The sequence below is a fragment of the Thermobia domestica genome, chromosome 10, assembly GCF_964235325.1.
Source record: "Thermobia domestica chromosome 10, izTheDome1.hap1.1, whole genome shotgun sequence".
NCBI classification, from domain to species: Eukaryota; Metazoa; Arthropoda; class Insecta; order Zygentoma; family Lepismatidae; genus Thermobia; species Thermobia domestica.
Window position 1 is genome coordinate 168743896 of NC_137463.1, and position 12609 is coordinate 168756504.

The 12609-nt window shown below is 36.0% G+C and overlaps 1 protein-coding gene across 1 annotated transcript; it reads right to left on the reverse strand.

Moving 5' to 3' along the window:
• Window positions 1-11431: 11431 nt before the first annotated feature.
• On the reverse strand, window positions 11432-12178 carry LOC145661664 (uncharacterized). Its single transcript, XM_081726991.1, has one exon. The coding sequence runs from the start codon at window positions 12176-12178 to the stop codon at window positions 11432-11434; it is 747 nt and encodes a 248-aa protein (XP_081583117.1).
• Window positions 12179-12609: the final 431 nt, after the last annotated feature.

Genomic DNA, 12609 nt, shown 5'->3' on the forward strand with positions numbered 1-12609 from the left:
CGCCATAAGGAATGTTAAACTGTTTGTACTAGAAATGTTTAGAACACTGTAACGTACAAACGTAACGTGGTGCATTATTTTGGAACATAATGTGAAATGAGCATGACCTCATCTGCTCGTTAACCTGTAAGCAAAAACAAGTAAAGTCTAAGATTTCCTTAGCCTGTACTATTACAAACAACTAGGGCACTTAACAGGATCTTCAAAACATGTAGCAAGAAACCATTTCTGGCAGGCAGTGCACCTTATGCAATCCACTTAACCCACCTGGATCAAAATAATACAACCCACAAACACTGCAATAGTTATCCGATTGTTCAGCACAAGTACTTTTCCTTCTCTACCTGGTGTTGGTTGTTTCCGTGGAAGATTGTTTCGCAAATGTGTTTGGAACATCCAAATTCAATAGAGACGCCTGATGTTTACGTCGGACGTTTCTTGGTGCAAGAACTGGTACAGGACAAATATCATTGAAAAATACTTGCGGAGACGTTTGAATTACAGGTGTCAACTTTACACTGGTCGAAGATCGTTCAGAAGAAGCAGCAATTGAGGCGAACAGTAGCCAGACATCTGAGAAACTGGGACTACAATTCAGTGTGAGTGAAGAAACCGTTCGGCAGCACCTCCATCAAGTTGGAAAGCACTACAAGTCCCACATGATTTGACTCCGGGCCAGAAGGCAACGCGAGCAGGCACCTGTGTTTATTTCCTGTCTCTCCTGAGGAAGGAGCCATTTCTGAACAGGGTGTTGACATGTGATTAAAAGTGGGTTCTGTACAAAACTCAACGGTGCCATCATCATTGGTCACCATCCCATGAACGTTTTCCAAAACAACCGAAACTAGCACTGCACCAGAAGAAAATCCTCTTGTGTGTTTGGTGGGCTGCTCGCGGCATCGTGCATCGTGAACTACTACCAGCTGGTCAGAGTATCTATGCAACTGTGTGCTGTCTGCAGTTGAGTCGTGTTCAAGAAAAATGCAAAACTCTGGAGCCAGCACTTCTGAATCGCAAAGAGGTCCTCCTGTTACAGGACAACGCTAAGCCCCACGTTGATAGGGTGACCCAGGACACTATTCTACGCCTTGGATGTGACTCCCCGAACACTGTACCATCCGATTATCATCTGTTCCATTCCTTGAACAATCACCATCGAGGACACCAGTTCAAATCCATAGTAGAAAAGTAAAATGCAGTTGATACCTTCTTCGCTTCACGGCCCATCAAGTTCTACCGGGATGGAATCCATAGCCTTCCAGAACGTTGGCAGAAGGTCGTCGATGCTTGTGGGGACTATTTTTGATCTTCTAGGTATGTCTTAGACATATCGATGTTCGAAGGTGGTGGGTGAAAAACGACAAAACTTTCTTGGTTACCTTTATAGTATATAAAGTTCTAACCCCTCGAAAATTCCTGAGGACAGCACTGGCTCAGCTCCTCTCAAGAAATTCTTTAGTACGGTCGATGTTCCCATGAATTAGGGGTCTAAATCCACTTAGCTTCTCTTTCATGTAACTTTTATGTGTGCATGTGTGTGTGTGTGCGCAGAAAGTCTGAAATTGATTCGAGGTAAGTTTGCAGTAACATAGAGAGAAAGGAAGAAAATGCTATTGGCTCATTGAAATTATACATTATTCGGAATAATCACCTTCAATTAAAATGATAACATTAATTGCAACCAAGGAAAGAGTTGATAAGCACTTGACGTGAGTCACTGCATCTGTTATTGATTACTAGCGGTGAGATACTTTGAAGTGAGGATATTGGGATGTAATATCTTATGATTATCTACCTGCCATAATGAAAAATGATAAGCAATTTCATGATTATTTACTTAATAGGGGGCTTGAAAATGAAGTGACAATTTCTTGTCTATAATTTGTTATTCAGTGTTCTTGAACTTTTAACGAAGAATGCTAAGAACATGTGGATACAGTAACTAATTTTAACTTATATGCATATATCAAATGGCCAGACCATAGGCCTATTCCGTTATGAGTAAAGATACGAAAAAATCGAAAGGGAGGGAAGTTGTTGGAAATAGGTGTTTTTCAATCTAAAATTGAGATATTTTCCAATTGGACCATACGTTGGGGCTGCGGTCTGGTATGGTGTCCTATGTTAAGTACAAAAAGGAACGTTTCCAGTTCTGTAGGTTGTTTGGACGGAACTTAAGGGCAAGTAAAAATGACACAAAAAACATGTAAATTATGTGAAGAAACCTAGAACTATTTCCCAACAATGATATATTGTTAGTGTGGTGAGGGTCCAAAGGAGCAGCCCGCTGCAGTATTCTGAACTGTGGACAATTAACCCGAGTGCATCTAGCAATACAAAAGAAATTGACAAAACTGGTGAACAGAAAGGCTGTAGTATAGCACACTGACAATACTAGTCCGCGTACATGTTTAATGACCCGTCAGAAACGGTGAGAACTTAACTGCGAGGTTTTAATATATCCACTGTATAGCCCGGACCTGGTACGGTCAGACTATCATTATTGTTTCGTTTCTGCAGAACTCCCTGAATGGAGTTAAATAAGTTTCAAGAAAGGTCTGTAAAAAATACATGTCATAATATTTTAACCAGAGGCTGCAGAAATTCTACAGCGACGTAGTTATGGTATTACCAGAAAAATGACAGATCTCGAACAAAATGATATACATTTTGTTTAATAATGTTATTTTTTCAAGGATCAATTTTAATCTCCAAAGACTCGATACTTTTTAGACAACGCAATGTGTTTTCTATCTCTGTGAATTTAGTCTCCAGAACTCCATCTACTGTTAAATCAAGCACACGAGGAGTAGTCCCTGATGGGGATTGATTTGGCCTATGACCGTTGACAGGTCTATGACCCGGTGCCAAACCGTAGTCAGAAGATCGGAATCAATTAGCCAGAGCTGGCTACGAGAAGGTATACATTCTAGCGTCAGTGTTCCAATTCCATACTTGTGACACCTTATCAAGTAATTTGAACAGAGTGGAATACTGTTGCGTATGTTTTGAACGGCATTGAATTCGTACTGCAAGCGTAAATATGCTAACAGTGCACAATGAGAATGAAATAGGATTATGACAGAACGTCATTGAAACGTAAATCATCAAACTGAGCTTCACTCACTCCTTCTTTATCGCACTTCCAAACTGCTATGCACAAGTGTCGGAAATCTTATAGAACGGCTTTGTCCGTCCATCTATCAATATATATCGGAGCTAAAACGGTAAGAGATATCGACGAAACTTTTTTTTTTTTTTTGCAATTGATTTAGCTTCTCAAGAATAGGTTCCACCTTCTCTGTTAAGTCTTTATTCAAACCGGAAGTGGTTCAAATTAGTTATTTCCAGCTTCAATGATTATCACCAAAGAAAGAAAACGGAAACAAATAGCAAGGAGCGGTTTATTTGCAAACGATTCAGCACCTCAAGATAACATATTATGACTATCGACAACACTCTACCAAAAGAGAAAATGGTTCAAATTTACTATTACTTGCGATTTTAATACCAGTTTCAATGTTTATCGACATAGAATGGTAACAGATCGCGAGAAACTGTTTTTCGTAAACGATTCAGCGTCTCAAGATAACATATCATGAATACTCATAATAGTCTACCGAAGTCGAAAGTGATTCAAATTAACTATTACTTCTGGTTTCAATATTGATATCCGTAAAGCAAAAACGAAAAGACATATCGACATGTAGATTTTGCAATTAATTCAGCTTCCCAAGAATATATTCTATCTCCTCTGTTCACTCTACATTCAAACCAAAAGTTCTTCAAATTAGACATTTCTCGTTTCAACATTTACCGCCTTAGAACAAAGGTAACAGATACCGAGAAGCGGTTTTTTAAAACGATTCAGCATCTGAAGACAACGGACCATGGCTATTCCGAAAACTCTACCAAACCGGAAGTGGTTCACATTTAACATTACTTCCGGTTTCAATACTTATTTTCAGACACCAAAAACTGTAAGCAATATCGAGGTGTCGATTTTCCAAATTGATTCAGCGTAGCAGGAATAGGTTCAATCTCCTCCGTTAATCCTATATTAAAACCGGTAATGGTCCAAATTAACCATTTCCATTTTAAACGTTTATCATCATAGAACAAAAATGATAATATATAGTGACAAGTGTGTGTGTGTGTGTGTGTGGTTTTTTTTTTTTTTTTTTTTTTTTTTGGCAGTTGATTCAGGGTGTCAAGAGAACATACAATCATAACCACGAACACTAACAAAATCGGGAGTGGTTGTAATTTACTACCATTTTTGGTTTCAATACTGGTTTCAGTAAAGCGAAATGGTAAGAGATATCGAGATGCAGTTTATTGCAAACGATTCAGCTTCCTAAGAGTAGGTTCTATCTCCCTTAAACATCCATTCAAACCGCTCTGCGTCTTAAGGTAATATACCACGATTATCTTGAACAATCTACTAAAACCAGAAGTAGTTCAAATTTAATATTACTTCCGGTTTCAATGCTGATTTTCACAGAGCAAAAACGGTAAGAGATATCGAGATCTGACTCTTTAGAGTTGATTCAACTTCTCAAGATTAGTTCTGCCTTCTCCATTAACTCTCTATTTAACCAGAAATGACCCAAATTAACTATTTTCGGTTTTAACATTTATCGCTATAATGGTAATATAATATGGTATGATAACAAATATGGTAATATATAGGGAGAAGCAGTTTTCTGTAATCGATTCATGGTGTCAAGAGAATATACCATAAAAACACGCAACATTCTACCGAAACCGAAAGTGGTTGAAAGTTACTAAAACCTCCGGTTTCCATACTGATTTCCGTAGAACAGTACTGATTTCCGAGAGTAAGGTATATCGAGATGCAGATATTTGCAATCAAATCAGCATCCCAAGAGAGCATTTGTCTCCTCTCATAACCATATATTCAATCCGGAATTGGTTCAAATTAACGATTTCTGGTTTCACCCTTTAACGTCATAGAACAACAGCAGTAGTAATGTTTATATATGGATTCAGCGTCCGAGGAATATGTTCTATCTTCGATCTTATTAATCTATTGAAATCAATAGTTATAGATGTATCTACTCCAAGTTTAAGCTTTGAATTCCCATAGTTTGAAAGTCTACCGTAGTTCCACACTGTGAAACTAAATATACTTATTATTATTATTATTATTATTTGCAAACGGAGACAATATTATCAGATATCCAATGTACAAGAATACTTTAAATCGTCCAAGGAAATTCAAACTCCAATGGTATTACTCAAATTTTAATACCAACGAATACGATAAGTTTGAAATACGTCTTCGGTGATCTAGTCACTGGTACCCATAGTTGAGTGGTCTCTGGCATTCGGCTGTAAATTACAAGGGGAATTTATCCTGTGTTCGAGTTCCACTGAAGAGCATGTGCATTTTTAACCCTCCTCGGTGTTCCTCTCTTATATTCCTGTCGTTTGCATAATATGAAAAAGTAGATCAAAAGCGAGTAAACTTAATATAATTTTAAAATATGAAAAAAATGTTTTAAATTAAAGCGAGAAAAAGGAAATGCGGGTACATTTGGGCTTCAGTTTTTGTTTAAAAATGTAAAATAGTAAAGTAAATGGTTAATGCGATATCCTCAGTGAACGAGGTACTGAATTCAATTGGAATTGTTCCTTTCAGAAGTCGATAGGAGAGGTAGATGTATAATTTAAGGTGGGATTCAAACAGCATGAGCTTCCATCTGGAATCAAACCCGAGTTTCTCGCACTAAAGACGTATACACTAACCATATAGCCTTGAGGAAGCTAAGTTTTTGGCGGGAAAGCATCAAACGCACTTCACTGTTTCAGATCTCAACTTACACTGTAGGTGTCCTTCTACATAGACTCACTTCTCAGTGCTAAATACAAATCAACCAATCAACAAGTTTGAAGGAGGACAAAGTCATAACATTTCCATTGGCATTATCTACCTCTAGTGAGATCGCTTGTGGCTGTATGGTTAGCTTACGTGTCTTTGGCGCGAAAGGCCTGGGTTCGATTTCCAATGGGAGCTCCTATGGTTCGTATCCAACGCTAATCTCTAGGACCATGTTTCATGTAGTCTCACTGCTGCAAGGATCGTTAAACTCTCATCAACCAATCAACTATTATCTTCTTCTAAATCGCTTAACATGAGCATCAAAAACTTGGTATAAACTGAAACGACTTTCGGGCGTCAGAGATCGAGTACGAGTAAATTAAGACAAGGATCTAATATAGACTAATTATAGGCCTACCTGTGATTTATCATTATTGATATTGTTTACTTACTAATAAAATTCCAAACAGAACAGAAAGAGGCTATTAGGGACTGAATATCTTGGAAAGGAACTTCAATGGTTAGATAGTTGAACAGTCAGTTTCACCATCAATGGCATGGGAATCATGGGTTTGATTTTCTGTGGAAATACATGTTGTTTAAATTCTACCTCAAACAATAGGTTCATGAAAACACGTTAACTGGTCAGTTACTAACGTGTGAAGTTTCCGCGCGTGTATGCCCATGCTTGATTCCTGGTAGGAATATTTATCGTGTATACAAACCCCAATACTGGTACGAGTTCCACATTAAACAGCAACTTATTTATTATTTTATAATTTATTTGCTTCATTATTGATTGGTATTTGCTCAATAGGTCCTTCTTTCCGTTTCATATAACCTCAGCGCTGATGGGGAAAGTTAAACGCCAATCCAAGCAAAAAATAGGTTCACGTTTGATGCAGTTCCTTTGACGAGTTATTATTTTTTCATTAATATACACATTCAGGGTCTTTAAGGACACAAAATGAAAAGCTTATTTCCGTAAGAAGTCGGGTCAAAAACTAGTAGATACCACAGGTGTCACCTCATAACAGTACTATGAAACTTAGGCAGAAGGCGGAGAAATGGTAATCAGAATGGCTGGCACAGGAAAATGAAGTTATTTCTCTTTTAAAATAATAATAATAATAATAATAATAATAATAATAATAATAATAATAATAATAATAATAATAATAATAATAATAATAATAATAATAATAATAATAATAAAATTAATGCCTAATCAATATCTGAAATTATCTTTCCATACCTCAACTTTCTTTATTGAAAGATTCTCAAACATAGACATTAAAGGTATAAGTGATTCCTTAAACCTCATCTCGATGCTTTCATAGCATCCCGTAATTTTCTTGTAGTATGTTTCAGTAGTCGCAGCCCCGTTCTGTAAGTAATCACACCTTTATGGTCTCAAGGTGACCTTGTTGGATGAATGCTGTATGTTACCCTTTTGGGGGGTGGGGAGACGAGATATATCCATGTTTTACTCATTTCTCTGGTTTTAGTGTCATATAGATACATCTAGCATAGGCCTACATACTAGTGATAATTCTATTTATAACGGCATCCTTATCTTTGTGCTTTAAGCATAATGCACATGTTGCAGTTTCTGTAAAGATGTCAACAATTGGCAAACCCACCTTGCTGCTCCTTTGCTCATATTCAGAATGTCATGTAATATGGTGAACGGATCCCTATTAATGTTCACTTTCCTAGCTGAACAATAATAATATTTCAGTATCACGTAGGATATTCATTCGATAACTGAATGTAACAGAAAAAAGAATAACCTACATTACTATACGTTAACTAGAAATGAAAATGAAATGAAATGAAATCTCTCAGTTTAACGTCCCACGATTATGCCCATTTAAGCTAAGGATGACAATGAATAAAACAAGTGAATGATGATGGAAGAATTGGTGGAATGAGAAAGTGGGAGGAAATGGAAGTAACCCGAGAAAACCCACGGACACGATGTTGTCCACTACAAGCTTACTTGGCTGTGGATCGAACCAGGGACCTCATGTACCAGAGGTATGCGCTCTATCACTGAGCCACTGTACCCCCCTACATTAACTAAATATTTCACATCATTCTACATACTATTCTATTACAGTATTCAGTGTGATTCATCAAAATGAATTAATTTCCTCCTCATATTCCAATGTTACCTTGATAATAATTATCTTATCTCCATAATAAGATAAAGAAAGTTAGTTACAACATTGTACTTAATTAATTTTGTTCGAGATTATAACCGCATTTATCTTGAAATCAATAATAATTAAGAGCAAGTACTGAATCAGTAAATCTCCTTTGCTTCTTCCCGTTTAATTTATATGTATTGATAAGGTCATAGCCTACTTCAAGTCTGAATTTATTAACGGCGTTATGGAAGATACCATCTCACAGTCAATATTTACATAGAGATCGGGTTGGGGCCAGTATAATCTAATGGAGGTGGCTAAAAATTGAAAATGAGAAATAGTAACTTTGTAATTTGATAATAATGTAGAGTAAATTAGGAACAAGGGTACAACAAAAGTAATTTTTCCGAGTTTCCAACTTCTCACTTCCATAACTTATAAAAGTGTGTCAAGCCCCTAATATGTTCCAAGACCATGTGAGTTTGTGGTTTAGTTTGTCGTGTCCGTAGTTATCCCCTTTTCTCCTACATTCTCATTCCACCAATTACTTCACTAATTTTCATTAATCGCCCTACCTACAGGGCACAAGCGTTGGTAGTAAAACCATATCATTTTCATATAATATTTTTTCATAACTTTCATATGATTTTTTCATAACTTTAATTCAAAAAAGAAAACAATTTTCAAGGTTGGTGCTTACTGAGAAGTTATAAATGAGTAGATTTGATGAAGGGTCGCTCACGTTAAATTCATACTTGTAATATGTATAAATAAAAATGAAAGTGACTGTGTTTGTGACTTAATAACTCTTGAATCAACCGACCGATCTCGATCAAATTTTCAACATACTAAATGAGATTCGGGCCTCAGATGATTTTTATCATTTCACTTTGACGGTACAACTTAGGGTGGAGGAGAGGGGATACATACATATATATATATATATATATATATATATATATATATATATATATATATATATATATATATATATATATATATATATATATATATGTGATGGAAAATGATCATATTAATGTCGAATCTATAGTTTTCAGGGTCACTGAAATGAATAGAGAGACTTCCGATGACGTTTAAATCCAAATTCAGACCCACATCTAGGGAGAGGGTATATATATATATATACAAATGATCGAAAATGACCAATATCAGAGAGCGCTTCAGTAAGAATAAAAGGTGACTTGACTAACCGAACATATTACTAATTTGTCTTATTTTAACCCAAAGAAACGGGTAATTGAAGCTAGTTTGAATTAATGTCAAATGTAAGAAGCATTTCAGCAAACGATGTGCATCAGAAATGCCATTCGGTTCGCTTCCTAACTAGCAGATTCGTATCGACTGACAAAAGACTTTCTAAGGTCACATAGGCCTACTATAGTCCCCAACACAGAGATTCTCTGTTGCAAAATAATTAACACACGTGTGCCATTTAGCGCGGGAAACCTGGGCTCGATCCCACTGTAATCTCATGTGGTTCGGATCCCAGTGTGAACTATATGTCCATATCTCATGTAGCCTCGGTGCTGAAAGAGACACTGAACTTAATTCCAATCAACAAACAACTATATAAACCCTCAGCACTAATCGAATCTATGCGATTACACTCACGGAAAATAAGCACTATACCCATAAATTTACGGGTAGTTCTTATATCTGAAATGCATTATGATACTAACTGTAGACATGTTTTACGAAGTCTAAAGTCATTTCCTGTAGCTTGTTTCCAGCTTCTATAATCTTATGAACGAATCTCATTATTTTCTGATTTTTTCTATTCGAAAAATAAAATAAAATAAAATAAATATACAATCTACAGACACAAGAAAGAAAATATATCTTCTTTGGCTTGTTAATTCAAAAAAGTCTATCCTAATAGCATAACGAAAGTAATAAGTTAGAAATAATCTCCTTATTCTCCGCTACTATTGAGTTCATTTGGATAAGTTTTCTATCATTGGAGTGAGTATCTTCTACAAACGGATATAGACTACATGTCATTATACTTTGATACAAAAGATGACGAATAATCTAAAAGATTGATCAAAGCGTAAGAAAAATGATTATCAAGTACTTTATATTTGTTTAATTGCATGTATTTCCTTGTTCTTTTACTTACAGACACACACTCATAGTCAACGTCTTGCGAATAAAATCAGAAAAATAAACACACTGCTGAACAAGACTGCACTTATTTAATATAAAAACACATTTACACGTGACGTTTCGATCTTCTAGCCAGATCCTCATCAGACGTACACTGAGTGATACAAAAAATTACTCAAGTATATATACACAATTCTCCTCCCTATCTGCTCTCTCATTGGCCCGTTCAAACAGCCAATTAGAAGCGTGGAAATCTATCTGAACTGACCAATGGGACAACATAACATTCTACTAGAAAGAAACAACAAGGAGCAAGCAACTATTGAATACATTAATTCATACACATTTTTCTGTATTTATCAATAATATTTCTCCATTCTTTATTAATGCTGATACCTTTGCTCCAATTCATTAAGTTTACATCCTCTTCCTTTTCTATCCACCAGGCCTCTTTCCACTTTCTCGGCCACAAACTTTTTTCCCGTTCCAGCACAATAACTTCTTCCCAGTTCACATCATGTCCCTTTTCTTTTACATGTTTAAAGATTGCGTTTGTTTCTCTGCCATATTTCACATCACTTTTATGTTGTTTAATTCTTTCTTTCAATAATTTCCCCGTCTCCCCAATATATTTCATATCACAATCCTTACAATTTATACAATAAATGACACCTTTCTGATCTCTCTCTTCTTTTTTCTTCCCTTTGCTTTTGACCATGTCCAATACCGTTCTGCTACCTTTTCTATACACCTTGACCCCTTGTTTTCTTAACATCTTTTTTTAAAATCTCGATATCTTCTCCTAACCCTATAATGTCTTTCCATACCCCCTCATTGTCCTCCCCACTTTTACCTTTCCCCGAGACCACAGATGCTTTAACGATATCCCTTTTACTATAACCATTCTCATACAGCTGACCTTTAAAGATTTCCACATTCTCTTCTACATTTTTGTTACAAATTTTGGAAATTCTTTCTAACATATTTCTTATGAAATTAGCTTTTGTGCTTCTATCTACATTACTTTTCTTATTACAATAAATACCAGCACTACATTCTTTCTTATACCATTGAGTCTTAATGCTTTTCCCTTCCTTACTCATTAAAATGTCAAGATAACATAATACACCTCCCTGCTCTGTTTCTAGTTCTAATTCTATTCCCTTCTCCTTATCTTCAATACTACCAACGAACTCTATCAACTCTTCTTTTGATCCTTCCCATATCCCAAAACAATCATCAACGTATTTACATAAAAATCGAATCTTTTCTTTCCCCTTTTCTATCACATCCTTCTCCCACACATTCATAATGATATCAGACATTCATAAGATACCGGACTTATCTTAGATCCTATACTTAAACCATCCTTAATCTTATATATGTCATTCTTAACTTTACAGAAACCAAACTCCCATATTAAGTTGAGGGCTTTTCTAACTTTCTCCCATTTCCAGCCTTTAACACATTCTCCCCCCATAACTCTCTTAATCGTATCAAGTATCGCACTTCTTTTTAGACTAGGGAACATTGCTTTAACATCTAAACTAAACAAAATACAATCATTATTAATTTCAGCATTACTGGTGTAGTTTATTACTTCTCTATAGTCTTTAACTGCCAAAGTCTTTTGTCTGTCTCTTACCCACTCTAACACTGGTTTCAATTCACTTTCTAGCGGTTCCAAATAATTATTCCTACAGTCCATAACTGGCCTAAGCTTTACTTCCTTTTTGTGTATTTTTGGAAAACCCTTTAACACGGGCACTCTTCCATCTTCATTCATCCATTTCTTAAGTCCCTTCCTTTTACATTCTTCTTTTAATTCTTCTATAATTTCTTCTTTCTTCTTGTTAACTAATTCATATTGTCCATCCACCAAATCCTTCACCTTGTCATCATACCACACTTTATTCATTACCACTGTCGCCCCTCCTTTGTCAGCTCTCTCTACCACTAAGTCCTTCCTTTTCCCAATGCTATTATATCCTCTTCTTTCTTCTTTTGTCAAATTCGAAGATCTCCTGTGGATTTCTTTCTTTACCAAAACCATTGCCTTCCTTCTTAACCGTCCTCTTCTTCTTTAACTTCGTTCAACGCTTCTTCTATAGAATAGACTATGTCATCGACCCTGCTCGTTCCGTCTTTCACTTTAAATTTACAACCCAATGAAAGGAAAGATTTCTCTTCTTCTGACACTTGCACTTCCCCTATCACCACTACCCTATCTTTGGTCTTCTCCTCGCTTATGCCCAACGCTATTAATTTGTTTTTAAGTCTTTGTTCTACTTTGCCACTAAAACACATTTCCCATTCTCTTAAATATTGCACTAACCAGTCTCTTACAAAAATAGATGCCAAATCTACACATTCTACTTCTAATTTCTGTGTGAAAGCCTTACTCACGTTTAGTCTCTTCTTCAAACCAACTGTCAGGCTCCTCACGTTCTCCATCTCTGTTCTCCTTATAAGCGTCCTTAACCT